Source organism: Austrofundulus limnaeus, unplaced genomic scaffold, assembly GCF_001266775.1.
Source record: "Austrofundulus limnaeus strain Quisiro unplaced genomic scaffold, Austrofundulus_limnaeus-1.0 Scaffold390, whole genome shotgun sequence".
NCBI classification, from domain to species: Eukaryota; Metazoa; Chordata; class Actinopteri; order Cyprinodontiformes; family Rivulidae; genus Austrofundulus; species Austrofundulus limnaeus.
In genome coordinates, this window is record NW_013952792.1 from 46825 (window position 1) to 66078 (window position 19254).

Below are 19254 nucleotides of genomic sequence, written 5' to 3' on the forward strand. Positions count from 1 at the left end.
TTCTTTCTCTTATACTCACTCTACTGGGAAGAAACCATCAGTTGCCAGTTAAAGGTAGATTTAGACTGATATATTTGTGTCATTTTTTGTTGTTTACCCTGAGAAACACTTCCCTGTTTACATAACTGAAGGTTGATCTTTCAGGTTAAACAGCTCCTTGAATCACAACACCTGCATTACACACTATAAATACGCACAATAATCTTCATAAAACAAATCTAAATTTGACCCTAAAATAACTTCATTTTGATAAAACTTCTTTTTTTATTGATGGGGAAAAAAGACTGTACCTTGGCTTCAGCAAGCAAAAAAAAAACTATATATATTAGAGGTACAATGATACAGAAAAGTCACGRTTTAGTTCGGTTCAATACTTTAGTCTCACAGTTCGATATTTCTTCGATAAAAGAGAAATTTCCATGCCCTTTTTAACTTGTAATTTATTTAAATTAATTATGAACATTTGTTTAACCTCAAAATACAGTTTTTAAAATTAAATGTTGCTGAAACAGTAAGTTTCTTAGTAGATCTGTGCTCAAAAATGCAGCCTAGGTGGAGTAGTTGAACACAGATCCAACACAGAGCATCTTCAGAAGACAAGTTGATAAAATTAATTTTAAAAATCTGTATTGTTCGATACAAGTGTTTATTGAACCTAAAGCGCTGTATTGAATGGTTCGATACAGGTACATATATTGTTGCACCCCTAATATATATAATATATAATGTATTATATATATATACAGTATATGTATATACATACAATACGTATTTTTGCACTTTTATTTGTATTTTTAAAAGTTTGTTTTGATTGTAGGTTTTCAGTGCTGCTCCACATCCTGCTCAGAGTGAAGTCCCCTCAGACTTGAGTCCCCCTCGTCCAAATCCGGACCAGCCTGTGGAGAAAACCCACGGTGGTCAGGTGTTGTTTAAACTCGAGTCGTTAGTGGAGGTTCAGAGGAAGGTCTCTCAGAACAATGATCTGTCTGTCAGACAGTTACAAGACTTTTTGGAGCCCCTGACAGAAGAAAACCTGAAGCACTACCTCCTTGCTCCTAAAACGTTGTTACGATATGGACTTATTCTAGACATCGTTCAGCCTGAATGCAGGAGATCTGTCTGCTTTACCAAAGGGTGAGTTCAGGAAGTGTGCAGTGTTCTACTCCCTCATTCATTAGTTTAACTTTGGTGCCGTGTGCAAAATCGAGACAAAGACACATAGTGGGGTTTAATTGTTGTTTTAGAGACAATCACAGTTTATTGTTATTGATTATTGACTGCAACTCTTCCCCCCAAAATCCAACAGCTGTCCCATTTCTTTTTGCTGTTTTCTACAGTTGTATAGTTCACTCATGCTGATGTGTTTCATTCACAGCTATGGAAGGTATGTGGAGGGAACTGGCTCTGTGCTGCAGTGCTGCAGGGAAACAGAGGTAGGTCTGTGAGTCCAGGGAATGAGAGTTTAAAAAAAAGCCTGCACTAATGGATAGCTAAAGGCTCTGCCACACTAACGTTTTAGACAACTTATGCCCACTTCTAAAAATGTTCTGACTAAATTACTCATACACGTTATACTGCATATTCACACAACTCATTGTTAGCATTACAGCATGTGTGCATCCATAATAATATTAACGATACTGATGGTGGTCAGAGGGTCCGGTGGCGCCGGTGTATGGCAGCCTCGCTTCTGTCAGTGTGCCTCAGGGCAGCTGCGGCTACAATGTAGCTTACCACCATGTATGGGTGAATGTCTGTAAGTGTAAAGTGCTTTGGGGTCCGGAGGGACTTGATAAAGCGCTTTACAAGTTCAGACCATTTACCATAATAATATTTAAATAAGGTATTTATTTCAGGGAAAGTGCAAATTAATAACATTTCTCCAGAAGGATATTTTTCACCTGCAATCCCTAGACAAATGGTAAAAATTTTTCTAAAGAATAAATAAATAACAATACATTTGATAAAACGCTATGAAGCTAAAATGCACATAAAAACACATCTAGTAGTTGTAGTAGTAGTAGTAGTAGTAGTAGTAGTAGTAGCAGTAGTAGTAGTAGTAGTAGTAGTAGTAGTAATATATAGTGCTTTCAAAGTGCTGAATAATTACAAAATAAAAACTATACAAATAAAAATAATAAGCAATAAACTATAAATGTTAAGATTAGGGCACATAAGACAGCATGAAAACAGCATACCAAATAAAAACATCTACATTTTTATCACTGCAGGGACAGGGAAGGTGGTTAAAGTAAATGGGGAAAACTGATTAAAGATGAAACCGTTAATTATATTTCTTCCTACCAAATTTTACTTTTGACTTTGATTTGAACAGATGTTGTCAAATATGAGTTGTTTAGGTCTGTTTCTCAAAACTGAAAAATAAATAAATAAATCTAAGAAATGTTTTAATCATTATCATCAAATCAAATCTGTTTTTCCAATCATTTTTCAAATTTAATTTTTAATATATTGAAATGTTTGAAAAAATCTTGAAAATTTAGATTTCTATTCTGTTTTTCAGTTTGTTGAAAGGTTCAGTGGGAATATAATAGTGTTTAAAACATGTTAGTTAATAAAATTCGTATGTTAAACAAATGTAATAATTATTGAATAGTGAATAAAAGTAAGAAAAAACATTATATTCTTTACATATTTTGTTTCACTGTTTGTGGGTTTGCGAGGGGGGCCCCGGCCGGAAACGTTTGTGAACCCCTGATTTAGAGCACTGCTTTGAAAACGATGGACCAATCGTCCTTCTCTTTGTGTGTCCTACAGATTGAGAGTGTGTTTACAGGTCTGGACCAGCTGTCAGAAAAGGACAAACTTGAGCAGCTGTTGAAATTAAAGCTACGCTATTTTACTCCCAGGGAAGTAGCCAACCTCATGGGCTTCCCTCCCATTTTTTGTAAGTCAAAAAGTTAAACTGCTTCAATTTTAAGCATCTATTTTAAATGACCTGCTGATGTCAATATATTGACAGACTTTTATTAAGATAGTAGTTTTTTTTTAATGAAAACTAGAAAAATAAATAAATAAATAGATATTTAGAATCTCTGCACTGTGAGTTATCAGTCTTTCAGATAGCAGTCAGTCCTTATTACAGTCCTCTATCAGCAGACTTGTATGATTATTAGTTTGTGTGATTCCTTCATAAATAATCACCAGTAAATACTGCAAAAGAAACAAACCAGTCATTCATCATTAATGTCAGACATTAAGAAGTGTGCTCACTCACACAGCAGCTTAAGTTCTTGTCTAAAGTGCAACCAGCTGTCAGTTTTATAGAATTGTTTGTTCAGCTGTAATGCTTCTTTGTCCAACTCTCTGTTTTATGTCTTTACAGCTTTTCCAAAGAGCATCTCCACAGCTCAGCAGTACAAAGTTTTAGGAAACAGCCTTAATGTTGTTGTGGTGGCCCGACTTCTCCAGCTGCTGCTCTCTGAACATTTTGGCTGTTCTGATGGAGGAGAAGAATTATCTGTTTTCTGAAGGTCCTCTCAGTGGGTGCTGTCTGTCCACTGCCTCTTGAAGATGTTCACTTTTCAAATTTAGGGCAAAAATCCTCATTATGAACATTATTTATTTCCATAATTTACACAAGGTGATTTTTATTCATCAAAAACTACTACTTACAAAAAACAGCAACAACTTTTTACCTCTTCTAAGAGTTTTCAAAGTGTCCTCCAGGGCCAGGGGGTTCAGGTTCAGATCTGGGAGGCTGTTAGYGTAAAGGAGAACACAATTACTGGTCTGTATATTATTTTTGTAAATAAGCATTTTATAACATGTACATTTAAAAAAAATAATAAAATCTCTAGTAAGTTTCACTCAGTATGTCTGTATGTTTGAGTTTAATGGAAAAAATAATAATTAATTTTTTAATTTGTAAAGGAGAGATCCAGGCCTTGATGCCTACTATAACATTTGTGTGTGKACATGTATTTAATACATCATAGGAACAGTCTTATGAGGACTCAATGCTCCTTATGGGGACCAAAGGCGATTTGATGTGAATAGAGTTTAGGCTAAGTTTGGGGTGAGGTAGGTACTGGTGTGGTTAGTTTGAGGGTAAAGAAGTATTTACTCAGAGGGTCCCACCTGCCGCCTGATGGCTCCACAGAGTTGGTAAATCCCACAGGAAGTGCACRCTCGCTCCAGATCGGGTCCAGTCCTCAGCCACTGGGTCCTATCTTTATGTGAAGTGCATGGTGGAGTCAGCTGGTCCAGTTGGAGACAGCCTGTTGTTTTGGATGTGCTATAAGATGTATTGGAATTTGGCTGGCACATTCTGGTGAGTGTAGGTGTAGAACACAGTACACTGAGTGTTTGTCATGTGCTGTGCTCAGGGTTAGATTATACCAATGACTGGAAAATGAATGGAAGTCAATGCCAAGTCCCCACGAGGATAGAAAAACCAATGTGTGTTCATTTGTTACTAATTTAGGACTGTTTCTGGTATGCATGTATACAGTACACCTTTAGGGGACCAAAGTCCRGCTCTAATATGGTGGAGCTCCATTTTTATGTTGGAGTTGAGTGAAGGACTATAACGTATGAAATGAGTTAGGTTTAGGTACTGGGTGGGTCAGGGTTTGGCTATAGAAAYGACTGGAAAATGAGTGGAAATCAATGAATGGTCCTAATAAGGATAGAAATGACAAGTTTATGTGTGTAAGAGAGAAACTGAGATATCTTGATAAAGAAAAACATGGGTTATGAAAATTGTAAAGAAGGCATGCACCTTAGGCATTAGTTTCTTGAAACAAATTAGTTTTTTTTGTATGTCCTCTGTTAAAAAATGCTGTATCCCCCCTTGTGCCATCCCCATGTCCGCCACTGATTTTTAGTGACGGAGCACTTTATTATAAGTTTGGTTTACGTGTGGGAAAATGAAAACTGTCAGCAAATGTTCAGCAGTCGCAAGACCTCAGTTAATGTTTTCCAGAACAGAAACCCTGAGATGCTGAAGTCACACAAGTGAAGACAGGGAGGGAAAAAAATTAGTTTATGACAACAACAATGTTAGGTAATGATTTAGCTCTGTAAAGCTTTAAAAAAGAATTATTGTATATTGATGACAGAGTGTTTGCTGATGAGGGTGATTACAACTACAGGTGTTGAATTAAATTATTGTATTTGGAGGGAGTTATAATTGTTGGAACTGTAAAATAATATACTGAAGCTTTCATCACAGGAGTTCTGCTGGACTATCAGCTTTATTAAAGCCACTTTGTTCTTATTAGGAAAGTAAAAGAAAAGATTTCAGGTTAATATTTTTGTCCAATAGATGTTAAAATTAAAACTTTCCTGTAGAGCACCTGCATTGCACACGTGCATGTCTATAAATATGAATTTGAACGAATAAATTAAAGGTTTTACTGTCACAAAGTACAACAAAGTATCTGCTGTACACAAATGAGATGAAWAGAATATACAACTTACACTGTACGATAGGCCTTTTTACACGTTTTAGACAACTTATACCAACTTATGAACATTTTATTATTACTATTTTACTMATTTCTGCTATTTATTTGATCTAATTAGCATTACAGCATACGTCCAAAAGAGGCTTCTAGTACATTTTTGTAAATTCCATCTTTAATTTAGACATCTTTAGTGTTGGACAAATGTTTCATAAGTTGGTATTATTGTCTAAATCCTGATAATGTGACAGGGCCATAAGTCATATTAAAAAAAAAGTCAGATTACACACATACACATACACACACACACAAGTGTTTTTGAAAAATCCTTTGGAAAAACTATAACGCATACAAACAATTTATGACATTGTACATTTTTTAATTAGGTCAAAGTTACCTAAAGACTGTTGCAGCTGTGTACTTAACCGTTTAATTTTGATTGTGTTAGAGCAAATTATATAATTTTGTTTGTGGGGGATGGATGTTATATTGACTGGATCAAATTATTATGGGGGTCATGACCCCCACCCCCCCCAAACCCCACAAAATTACGACCATAGTACAAGAAAAAAATAGTCCATTTTTAAAGGAATGTAAAAACATTATATTGGAGGACATACCTGTTGGAAAACTTCAATTTAAAGGTAAAATAGGAAGATTATCCTGTTTTAGTTGGTTGTTTTTATGTCAAGTTTTTATAAATAAATTTTTTAAATAAATCTTAATTATGACACTATTTTTGCACTTTAGTCTGTGTTCATCCTGACACATTTTTTCAGCACACGTCACATTTTACTCRCTGTCACAGTTGGGTTTCACTGGTGGAACCCAAAGTTCAGACAAAWCTTGAGCGACTGCAAAAATAAATTGATTTATTTCAACAAAAGACAAACTAACAAAAAAAAACATGCTAATGAAGTCATTTTTAAAAGTCTATTAGTTTAAATATGTCACAGGGTAAGGCTTTTACTTACTGAGGTCAAATTTGTTGTGATGTGATTTAATTAGAGTTTTATATTTGATAAAACACTGTGATGTGTCACCATAACTACACTTTTTTAATGAATGAACTGCTCTGATTTATTTGGGAGTTGAAACAGAAGTTTACAGCAGAAGTGCGCCGCAGCTCWTTAAGCAGATTACTCATCTCCAAGAATCATGTGAGCAACATTCCCTCTCAATAATAAACCATGGTTAAAACCTAATAAAGCACTGTTACCACCCCAGGTATCCCACTTCAGTAAAATTAGGCGTTTATTGTTGGTGTTCTGGGTCAAAGTCTTAGCAGAGAGCATCTGAGTGTAGCAGGACAGGACGTGAAGCTCTGGTGTTCAGAGTGTTGAAGCTGGTCTCCATGGCTGGGACGCTGCAGTCCTTATGGCTTTTCTTCATGATTCTCTGCTTTCTGGGAGAGACAAAGGACAATAAACAGCTAACACAGTGAGTTTTATTCATATGGGAGACATTCATGCCAGTCAAAAGCTTTCCTGTATTCCTTGTGTCAATCACTTCATTAGAAGAAGCATRTCACTGGTGATGGCGTGAAAATTCACCCTGAAGATCATCAGAAAGATGAAACTTACTGAATGTTGATTTTTTTTTCCCCACCCTGTAGGCCTCGTATGCAGTCAGATAATGGCCACCTTGTTTTCACACCTGGGGACAGCAAAGACATCCGCTTCCAGCCTTCAGCGTCGGGTCGAGTCAAAGTAGGGGATGAAGACCTCTCACAACTTCTGGGTCAGGTGAGCTGAAAAACCTCTGATCACTAAAAACACATWAATGCAGAACAATTATAGGATCAGTGACAGAAACAGCTCTAGTGGTAAGAGTGAGTCACTTTCATTGGAAGGAAGACAAAAATGTCAAGTCAGACATATTCCTTTAGAGAAACATCCCATTAAAGGACTGCACACCACCTGCTGCCTTTCATGGGACAGTTTTAGACTAAGATCATCTTATGATGAGAAAAGACAAAGTTAAAGCCATTTTAGACAGCACTCTGAGTATAAATTTAAAAAGACATTATCTACTACAATGCCAAGTTCAAGCTAAATTTCTGTAAGATTGGCGGTGATGTAAACTTTTTTTTGTGTGTGTTTTCGAAAGTCCATCTATTTGAAGGACTTCATGCAACAGTCTGGAGAAAAAACATATGATGGGGATTACTCTTAACTGCTACTATACCAAGTTATAAGTCAATATCTATAAAAATGGCTAAATACAGGGTTCTTAAGAAGTCTAAAAAAAGTCTAAAATTTGAAAATCAAAATTTTAGGTCTAAAAAAGTCTTAAAAATATGCAGATTTTCATCCAAGGTCTTAAATTTTATTTTGTGAAATCTTTAATTTTTTTTTTTACTTTCGATCATTCCTGAGAAGCATTGGCTGCATAAATAAACAGAGTAAAGAGCCATAATTAGAGATTGATGTGATCTGTGTTCATGAAGGGCTACCACTCTTTGTACGTGTTAAACCACAAGTCATGTAATAAATGTAGGCAAAAAAATGGCACAGTTTGCTTCAATGTTTTCAACATATTTGCTGCGATTGTTCACCCATACAAATAATAATAATAATAATAAAAAAAAGTTCAGTCATGTCCACTGCTTGGGGTTCAAACATGGAAAGTGTCTTTTCAATGAGACTTGGCTAATATCAGTGATTTTTTTTTATTCTGTTGGAAGCGGTCCACAGCAGTCAATATGAAGGTCTCAGATATGACTGTTTCATTAAAAAAATTTAGTGTTCTTGTATTAAGATTAAATATTCTTTAACAGCAAAACTGAAAGCAATAAAAGGTTCCTATGTTAAAATTTCCGGGACCATTTGCATGTTTATGTTAATGTGTCGGTTCCGTCTTAAATGTCATTCTGGATGGTCTTAAAAGGTCTTTAAAAGGTCTTAAATTGTACTTACTGAAACCTGCATGAACCCTGTAAATAATAGTGCTTTTTGTGTTTGTTGAAATTGTTTGGCTTTTGGAGATGAGCTTAAGTCACATTAACACCAAAAGTTAGCCAGTTCGAAGACGTTCATGCAGTGATTACAATATAATTAATATTAAAATAAACAATCAAGCAAAAACATACTTCTGCTTTTACTTTTGATGGCGGGAAACTTTTTACTTTGTCAAATATATGAAGCACTTGTTTTACRCAATGCATAGAAAAAATGTATCCAAATACGCGTTGGGTCCATTTCTGTCGTCTAATAAAAGTTGCGGATGTTTTTAACGACTTCTGTAAGTGATCAGTTCAAGTTTCTAAGTTTTTACTGGAAGCTGGCTGCTGCTCATATGAGGCAGTGAATCATTACGGGGTTAGCCTGACACGACACATGACACATCAGGTGATACAATAAATACAGCTGGAGGCTTCAGGATGAACAGAAAGAAAGGTACAGAAATTGGCCCGTGTGCTAACTTAGCTAAATGCTAACAAACTTCTTCCTCTTCCAGGTTGTTTTCTGGCCGATGTTCGGTTATTGAACATTATTAATGAGGCTTCAACTGAACCGTGACAGAAAGACGAGGAGTGGCTGAGTGATTTATTTTTTCAGACAGAGATGTGTTTTACCAAAAACATGACCAATTCAGCCTACAGAACAGAATAACATGGAAGGAGAACTCTGGTGCTGGTGCACAAAATGTCACTGTCTCTGTTTATATACAGTGTACTGCACACACTGAATGTATAAAATATACTGTATGTAGTTCTTCAGACTTTCTAAATTAATGTCATTGGTTTATCAGCGTGAAAACGTCGCACAAATTTATTTTGGACAATTTTGTTTTACTTTAGCTTTAAGACACAGAATTGTGCGTTATCAAAAATTGTTCAAAAGATCCCTCCCAACAGCCTCCCTGCTTTTGACGACATTTACATCAGCAGACGTGCCRGAGCGATGCATTGTGGGGGACATCCACCTGGCATGCAGACTTTTTTTTGACTCTTTTTCCTCTGCTGTGGAGCGTTGAGGGCAGAACACAGAGGCTCAAATAGACGGGTCATCTCCAGGCCTCATTGATTTCATTTTAAGAATGACACTTTTTTATGTTTTCAATAGTTTGACTCTTTAAATAAATACTATTTGTGAACTTGTTTCCTGTATTATTAGATAGCTCATGTCAAAGTTTATTAGACCCTGCTGGTTTTGAGGAAAAACATAAAGAAACAGTGACTTCACGAATATGCAGTCATTGTTTTAGCATTCTTTGGGTTTATATTACAGATCAAAACCAACAAAGAAGACATTGATAACATTAAGACTCATGGAGGAGGAGTTCCACCTGACATCACCAACAAGCTTAACCAACTGGATACTAAGGTAAAACCAATCAATTCCTTAATACTGGTGAACAAAAAGTAAAGAAATGTGTGTTTGGTAAATTATTTCTTTGTTGTAACAATGTTAAGTCTTATAAAATTATAAAGCCTGGTTAAATGGTGCCATTGTAAGGAACATGCAATTGTGGGATGATCGGTAGAGCTGAAAATGTGGGTTGCTGAATCTTCTCTGCCAAATGTGTTATAAAAGTAGTTATAAATTATTTGCAAAGGGACTAATTATTTAAAAAAATATCGTATCTGTTCAGTACCAAAAATCATAGAACTGTTTCCCTCCTTTTCAGGTGTCAACACTGGAGGGTGAAGTGACTGAACTTCAACAGGTGAGACATTTTAAAGTCTGAGGTCCTGGTCTAACCTGTGCATTGTCTGAAAACACCTCCTGTTTTCCACTTGTTTTCTCCTGCAGACAGTTCAGAGGAGCTCCTGCAACAGTAACCCCTGCCAGAATGGAGGAACATGTCTGAACTTATTAAACTCATTCCACTGTTTGTGTCCCAACAACTGGGCTGTGAGTTCTCCTCTGTTTGGTTATCAGACAGCTGCTGTCACTGCATCGTCTGTCTGAAGAGTCACTGCATTTAAAGATGGCCATTACAGCCAGCTAATCTTGGGAAACACAAACATGGCTGTAACTCAGCCAGCTGCACAGATACTGTAAAAGTTGGTGTAGTGGTAATACTCAAAACATCCTCTGAGTGAGAAACGTTGCTTAAAACTTTGCTAAGAATTCTAGTATAAAAACATATAGACTTTCTGCATGTAAACACACAGATACTAGGTTATGTATACACACACAGGCAGATTGTATAAAAACATAAAAACAAAAAGAATATTGACATACAGACATTTATAGATGAAAAATGCCATGAAGAAAATTCAGAAAAGCACAACTACAAAACCTAAATAGTAAGCTTAAAAATAATTTTTTAAAATACATTTATTATTTATTTACAAATGTGTTGTATGTGTGTGTGTGTGTGTGTGTGTTTAGGGCCCTAACTGTGCCACAGATGTAAATGAATGTCAGGTGTATTCAGGAACACTGCAGAGTTGTCAGAATGGGGCAACTTGTGTCAACACTGCTGGATCTTTCACGTAAGTATTAACTTTTCCTATTGGGTTAGTTTTAAAGTATTCAAAATGTGTTGCTCTTGAATTTACCCGTGCTGATTACTCATGTTGTTTTGTTGACAGCGTTCTGTAAATGTCGTACCACTGGTGATACTTAGCTTTACTCCTGTTTTATTCAGAAAAAAATATATGTTTTAGAATATTTTCAAAATTCACTAAAGAAAAGACATTTTCTACAAAAATGGAAAATGAATTCTGAGTGCTGAATGTGTATGAAAAATAAAATCAGCAGAATGGAAAAGTTGCTCATACTATAAACAGTGACACCATAACAGCTAAAATTAACAAAGCAGTTAGGCTAAAACTAGCTAAAAGTCAGACAAATACTAAATTCGAAAAAAAAAACAGCTAAAAGTTTAACTGAGCAAATCTGTGGCTAAAAGCTGAAATTAGCAAAGTAGCTAAAAGCTAAAATTAAATGAATAGCTAGGGCCAAAAAATGTCAAAACCATAAAGTCAGTGTGTTGAAGCAGATGTTAATAAAGAGATTTCAGTGTCAATCAGGACAAATTCTGGAAAATATTTCACATATTATTTTTGTTTTTCCTTTATAGTGGGCTGTTAATTCTTCACACAAAGTATTGACTATTATTTTGTACTTTCAAGTGATATCAAGTGTACTTAAAAATGTGCCCCATCCTAAATTATTTTCAAAACCAACAGAATGGAGTGAATAATTTATTAACCCACAGTAGACCCAGTTTAATAGAGTAGGTTATAACCAGTGCAAGGCACTTTAAAGGAATCCATGATTAGTTGTAACATTAGACTTTATTTAATACACATATTTTAACTGTAAAATAAAGACTGTAAAAATACTGTAGGCTGTTCAGTTTTTATAATTTTTAAACAAAGTTTAAAAATATATTACACGGATGGGGCCATTTTATTTACACGCAAAGCATTCTGGGTAAATGATGATGTGGATAGGTACTTGGTGCGAGGCTGTGAGTGAGCTATATCCACCCTGAAGGTTAATCTTGGACGATATCTGATGATTGGCTCTTTTAAATGAAACCAGAGAGCGTTGACAGAGAGGAGAAGGTAGAAATGACTCWGCCTGTAACTGAAAATATGAATGGAGGAGCTCAGTTTAGCTTGTTAGTTTGTCGCGCTAGCACCGAGCTAATACATATAAGGCAATATAACGTTAACGCTAGCGCAAAGGCTAACAGGCTAAGCTGAGKTTCTTCTTCCATGAAGCAGCTCTGTTGTCCTCCATCTATATTTTCAGTTACAGGCTGAGTCATTTCTACCTTCTCCTCTCTGTCAACGCTCTCTGGTTTCATTTAAAAGTCGATCATATCAGATATTGTCCAAGATTAACCTTCAGGGTGGATATAGCTCGCTCACACTGAGGACCTATCCACGTCATCATTTACCCAGAATGCCTTGCGTGGAAATAAAATGGCTCCATCCATGTCAAAATATATTTTTAAAAATTATAAAAACTAAACAGCCTATAGTATTTTTACAGTCTTTATTTTACAGTTAAAATATATGTTTATCAAATAAAGTCTAATGTTACAACCAGGAAAATTTGCTGGGCCCCCCAGTGCCTCCCCAGTACTCCTGATACCACTGAAATATGTAAGAATGTAAGGACAATTAATGGTACTCCATGTGTAAAGATACAGGACAAGTTAGAAAGTGACTGCTGCGGAAGTGCAGATAGTTTGGATTCTTATTTTTTGTCTCTGAATGTCACAAAATCAGTAATAATATCTTTAAAAATTACAAATTAAACATCTGTTGGCAAATCCATAGCTTTATATTGCCATAGCTTTTAAATTGTCTACTTTACAACCAAATCATAACAATTCTGTTATTTATGGATATTAGTTTTGGTGTGCCACCCCTGGTTTTGTAGTGCCCCACTTCTGCAGGCGCCACTGGCTACAACTAACTGGGGATCCCTTTAACTGTTTCCAGCAGGAAATATGGCTTTTGTTCGAGCTGATGATAGCTGCAAACATTAATGCTGGTTCTGTTCGTGTCCAGATGTACTTGTTCTCCAGAATGGTCCGGGACTCTCTGCACAGAGCGATACGATGACTGTAGGAATGCAGGACCGAACCTGTGTGTACATGGTTTATGTATTGATGCAGATCGCGTTGTACCTGGACAGGTAATTAAACACCTACAGCTGAAGCTTGACTCAGCAATTAATACCTAAAGAAGAGTTTCTGTTTTTCAAAGGGATCAGCTGTTCAGAGTGTATGTTTTATGCTCTTCTTTATCATAATCATCTCGTATTTTTATTTTGCTCACTGTCTAATTTTTTTGCATGTTTTTAACTCAAATTGCAGAATGATTATTTCTCATGTATTTTTTTACCAGCCAAAATACCAGTGCATTTGTGAGAGTGGATGGGAGGCTCCAGCTGGAAACCCAGCGTGTGTGTCTGATGTTGATGAGTGTAACCTCCCCACCAAGCCTTGCTCAGCCAACCCCCCTGTTCCCTGCTACAACACCCAGGGTTCCTTCTACTGTGGAGCCTGTCCTGCTGGTAACGTCTAATACTGAATGTTTCCTGTTCTCACTAACCTCTTGACAGGTTTTATTTCACAACTGATCAGAAAATCTTTTGGATCATATGAATCAAAGACTATCTGTAAATCTTGGTTCATAAAAGTGCCTTTTTAGTCCAATTTCATTCATAMACAATCCATGTTGAGAAGAATGTCTCCTGTTTCTGGGGTGAAAAATCATCAGTTTATCAGTCTTATTCAAATCTGACTGATATGTTCAGAGCATCAAAAATTAAGTTCTACCTTCAGATGTGACCAGTCAGAGGTCTATAATATTTAATTATTTTATTACCTAGTGACTGTAAAGTGGCAAACTTTATAATACGGGGAAATGGAAAAAAAAAGTTTTCTGGGCACAAACACTAACAGAGGCAACCACTGGTAGGGCAAGCCATTCTTATTCAAYAGACTCAACTGCAAACATCTTGGGCCCGCCTGCGTCAAGCAAAAGCTGTTAAATTTTTCATGTCTCAGTGGACAACTTTTCTTGTTAAGCTCATTTTTATGAAAGATGACRCCAGAGCCGGCTCTTGGCATAGGCGAACTAGGCGGTCGCCTAGAGCGCCATCTGCTGGAGGGGGCCAACTGCAGAAGAAAAAAAGTAATTATTTGTAATCCCCGGTTGTAACTCTGCTCAGCCCCCCTTTCAGTTAGCTTTGTTAAAAAAAACTATAATGAAGTATTATAGGAAAAATAAACTACTACCCAGGCTCGCTGCGAAGCAGGAGGAAAAGACAGCGGAAAAAGTTCAAAACTTAATTCTACTGGCAGAACAGGTTGGAAGATGGCTATTTAATGTTATTTATTGTTTTTTTTTTAATCATCCAACAGGCTCTGACATGTTAGATAATTTTGAAAATGAGGTTTTGAAAAAATCCGTAAGACTTGAAAAAATCCATGAGATTGCCCTTTACGTCCGTATACCTGCAAAATGATGTAAAGTCCTTATAACTTACAGACAATCTGTACAAGTTTACATGTATGTTGTTATTTATTTGCTTTCAGGGAAAGCAAATAAATCTAAGCTTACCACAGTACCTTTCACTGTCAAACTTGTTTTTAGGGGGTTTAAATTGGGGTGGGTGGGACATAGTATGGGGGGGTGGGGTGGTGCGCTTCAATTCGCCTAGGGCACCAAAATGGCTAGAGCCAGCACTGGATGACACGAGATACTGGGTCCACAAGAACAAGATGAGATTTGAACAGTTTTAGACAAAAAGACAGTTACTATAAACTCACCTGACTGGTTTCCTGTCTGTTTTCTCCTGAGTCTCTTCAGACCTTAAAAAAACACACCAAATTCTTGTATTTTTCTGTTGTTGTTGATGAATGCAGGTTTGTGTAGTCCTGACATCACTAAGACCATTTAACTTTAGACTATTTTGATTGTTTATCAAGTTTCCAATCTACCTTATGCCATGTAAATTTCACATCCAGTCTCATTTAAACATAAAATAACATATTTGTTTTGATGTCTTTAAATATATTTCAGGTTGGCAAGGCAATGGCTACAGCTGTCAGGATGTGGATGAGTGTTTGACAAATAATGGAGGCTGCTCTGTCGCTCCACTGGTTCAGTGTATGAATACTATGGGTTCTTTCCACTGTGGTCCCTGCCCTCCAGGTATGACAAGTTACACATGTACACGATCGTGACTTTTGACTGTATCTGACAATCTGGACACAGCAGTAATGAATTTACAGTAATTGTGAACAGTGAAAACCTCTTTTTGATGCATTTGAACTTAGAGGTGAAAAGTCTGATTTCAGACGGTGTTCTTGTATTTGTGTAGGTTATGAGGGTGATGGGAGAACATGCACACAATCAGACATCTGCTCATCCAATAATGGAGGCTGTTATCCATCGGCTAGCTGCTCCTCTAACCCAGGTAATATATGCATTTATTATAAACTGGCTTTTTTTTTTACACAATATCACATGTTAAACTGACAAATACAAATGTCTAAAATCCTACTGTACTGTGATTTTTATTATTAACTAGATAAACTGCTTGTATAGAAGTGCAGTTTAAAGATCAAAATGTGCAAAAAGTGACGTCATCTTGTATTTTATCTGTTTTCTCCAAATCAACGAACAGGTTCAAGCTTCCCTGTTTGCACCTGCCCAGCAGGATACACTGGCAATGGTTATGGCCTGACAGGTTGCACACAGATAAGTCAGATCTGTCAGACCAACAACCCCTGTGTCAATGGACAGTGTGTGGTAAGAGTGTGAGCCTCTTGACTTCTCTGTCACATTATTTAGCATTGAGTAAAAATTATAGAATGTAAAAACAGTGAGCTAAATAACAATAAAATGCTGGTGAAAATTTTTAACTAGGATTTTTACACTCAGAAAGTGAGCTAAATAATGGGAATAAGTCAGTGACATTATTTTTTGTATCATTGTATTTTACACTTAAAGGAACAATGTAAAAAAAAACTATTTTCAGAGCAGAAGAATTTGCATCAAACAGGAAGAACTCTAATGTATTTGGAAATATAAAGGGCCGCTTTAGCAGCAAATGTTACAATCAAAGACTTCTGTTTGCACGTTGCTGCCACAGAGCACCACATCGCCCCCTGGATACTTCTGCAACTGCAACTCTGGCTGGCAAGGACTTCACTGCGACCAGAATATTGACGAATGTTCAAGCAACCCCTGCCAAAATGGAGGAACCTGCACTGACGGCATTAATGGATTCACATGTACCTGCACTGCCCAGTGGACCGGTCCACTCTGCCAGACTCCACAGCAAGGTATGAGGACAAAGTGGGGGTGTTTTGATCTTTGTGGTTATTTACTGCAGGCTACATGAAAGCTTTATAAGAGGACAAAACCAATGGTGATATTCTTTCATAACTTTAAATCAAATTCAGTCCATTTTTATAATCCAAAGTATTAATATTAGGTAATAAGTAAACTTGATCAACTGGTACTTATCAATTTAATGTTAAGTTTTACTGTAACACTTTGTTACAGTATGTGGAGGTCAACTGACAGGTCCTGCTGGTTCGTTCAGCTATCCCAACACTCCAGGTCATGATGATTATGATCACCTGGTCAGCTGTGCCTGGGTGATAACCACCGACCACAACAAGGTCAGCTACTGATTCTCCTAACACTTGGTTGGCGTCCATCTTTTCCTGGTTATGTCAAACAAGTCTGTAAAGTTACACTGCAACAGTAAAAAAAAAAAGTGTGTCAAAAACATTTATTTTTGGGATTGTTGCCTTTTTGATTGTCTGCAGATTCTTCGGATCACCTTTCCTTTTTTCGACCTGGAGAGCAGCWCAAACTGCAACTTTGACTTCCTCCAGATCCACGACGGCAACAGTGCCTCTGCTTACATGATTGGGAAATACTGCGGTCAAAACAACCCTGCAGAACTGTTCAGCTCGCACAATTCCTTGTACTTTTGGTTTCGCTCTGACCACTCTGTCAGCGGCGGCGGCTTCACGGTAGCTTGGCAGTCACAGGACCCAGGTGTGTGTTTAAAGTTTAAAAACAATCAATTAGCATCAAAACCTTGTAGGTGCGCACYAGCTGCGTTTCCTGAAAGAATTTTCCTTTTCCAGTTTGTGGTGGTGAACTGACCGAGTCATACGGYAACATAAACTCCCCTGGCTACCCCGGCAACTACCCGCCCAGCAGGGACTGCTACTGGACCGTGACAGTGGAACCTGGCCTCCTCATCACGTTTGCTTTTGGAACTTTAAGTCTTGAAAACCACCCAAACTGCAACTTTGACTTCTTAGAGGTAATAAACTGTGTCACATTGCATTGCATTATGAGACTTGTCCCAGGTTCCCCCCACCTCTGGAGATATAGGCACCGGTTCTGACCCTAACCCACCTCCTTACCAGGGGCACAGTTGCTCCTTGTGTTTATTTTGTTCTTCTCGCTTCACTTTAAAGCTTTTCTTCAGCTGTCTTGCGTCGTCAAATCTTTTCAGATCCGTGACGGTCTTCTACCTGAAGACCCAGTTCTTGGGAAGTTCTGCAACACCGGATCGCCACCCCCCTTACAAACAACTGGCCCAATGGCATGGATCCACTTCCATTCTGATTCARTTATAACTGACAGAGGCTTCCACATCACATACACAACATCACCAAGTAAGTAGCTTATTACATCAAATAAATATAATAATATACATTCTGCTGCCTTTCATTTTGTTTTATTTGTATTGTTTTATTGTGTGAAATGTCTTGTTAGTTTTTAATGAAATTAGTAAATCAAATAAGTATACAAGTTGTTACTTATTCAACCTATTAAACTCCTGAAAGGCTTGTGGAGATGAATAACGCCAACTCTCCTAGTTTCCCTATTTAGTGTCAGTCATTATGTACCAACAAATCCTTGGTGACAGTTATTATTTAAGTGTTTGTTGTGGATTAATGCTCTATACAGAAAATACACTGAACTAAACAGAACACTGCATTGTTTTTCCATAAATCCCTCCAGCATGAGTAATAAAAACTGCTGGCATGCATTTGTGTCTCCATTTTTTTAATTTTATTTTGTTTTACTTTAGGTGATCCTGGTTGTGGTGGTACATTTACCGACACTGAAGGCATCATAATTTCACCCAACTGGCCCAATAACTACGCCCACAACCGCCAGTGCATCTATCTGATTAGGCTGCCGGCGGGAGAAAAGGTGTCCCTCAACTTCACTCACATGGATCTAGAGACTCACAGTGGCTGTGCCTTCGACTATGTGGAGGTAGGAGAGTTTCTTTTTTGTTTTTCACTCCAATAACCTGTCTCTTACTAGTCTCCAGTTTGAAAATGAAACTGTACCTACTTGTGTTTTAGGCAAAGATTTAAATTATTTTAGTAGCTTAATGCATGAATGCAATTCTTTTTTTTTTTTTTTTGTCTTGAGGTCTGGGGTGCATTAATTGAACACAGCCTCTGAAAGAAAATTTCATGACAGTTCTCAATTTTTTTGTTTCTACTTTCTGTCCAGATACGTGATGGGAGACTGGAAAGTGACCCTCTGATAGGGAAGTATTGYGGAAACACCCTCCCAGCTCCCATTGTCTCATCGTCCAGCTCTCTGTGGATACGTTTCAAATCTGACAGTTCGGTCAGTCGAGCTGGTTTCAGAGCTGTCTACACTGTTGGTGAGAGTTTCRCATTAACGTTATATCACACTGTGATCGTGTGTTAAGTCGTTTGTCATAAGTCGTAACTAAGTGAAACAGTAGTTTGTTTGAACTTTCTTTTAAAGATCTCATGCTTTATTCTCTCATTGCCACCGTTATGTTTTATTCACCCTGTGGTCACTCTGAATCTAAACTCAAMGGTTTTAACGTTTTCAAATAATACTTTCAGTGCATTTCTTTATTGTAACGTATAAAAGATATACTGAAASTTTTCCAAGAAGGCTAAAAACAGCATGACTCATCAGTTTGATTTGGAATCTCATCGTTAATGTTTTATAAATGAAACKTCTGATGTCAGAATGTCAAGTCGTGTTAAACACCCTGCGTTCCTCCCTGTTTCCAGCCTGTGGAGGTATTTTATCTGGGACGGGACAGTTGCGCTCTCCCTACCACCCGAACCCGTATCCCCACAACAAGGTCTGCGAGTGGGTCATTAACCAACCGGAGGGCTACGTGGTCACGCTCAGCTTCCTCACGTTTGACGTTGAGGGGGGCTCCTGCAGCTTTGACTTTGTTGAGGTAAACAAAAATCCTTTAAGTAATAATTTGAAAACTCAAACGTTAAAATGTAAAATCAGCAGTTTGTCAGCACCATGAATATTTTGGTGACACTTTAGAGAAGCACTTGGTATTAACAT

The 19254-nt window shown here is 37.2% G+C and overlaps 2 protein-coding genes across 2 annotated transcripts in view; both read left to right on the top strand.

Moving 5' to 3' along the window:
• trdmt1 (tRNA aspartic acid methyltransferase 1) overlaps positions 1-3830 on the top strand; it is a 6963-nt gene extending 3133 nt beyond the window's left edge. The window contains exons 8-11 of the mRNA XM_014023780.1: positions 818-1134; positions 1376-1433; positions 2779-2908; positions 3347-3830. Of these exons, the coding sequence (XP_013879234.1) occupies positions 818-1134; positions 1376-1433; positions 2779-2908; positions 3347-3492 (651 nt within the window). The 3' untranslated portion in view covers positions 3493-3830. The remainder of the gene's footprint in view (positions 1-817; positions 1135-1375; positions 1434-2778; positions 2909-3346) is intronic.
• A 2389-nt stretch (positions 3831-6219) lies between these two features.
• LOC106528571 (cubilin) lies at positions 6220-19135 on the top strand (the record flags this gene model as incomplete). Its single annotated transcript, XM_014023776.1, is given in 19 exon segments — positions 6220-6869; positions 7045-7174; positions 9662-9757; positions 10062-10100; positions 10187-10288; positions 10772-10875; positions 12913-13039; positions 13252-13420; positions 14935-15066; positions 15236-15331; positions 15542-15666; positions 16010-16202; positions 16426-16544; positions 16695-16929; positions 17022-17203; positions 17399-17561; positions 17981-18171; positions 18418-18574; positions 18960-19135. Coding segments are annotated over 19 exon segments (2622 nt in total), but the record flags the coding sequence as incomplete, so codon positions are not given.
• Positions 19136-19254: the final 119 nt, after the last annotated feature.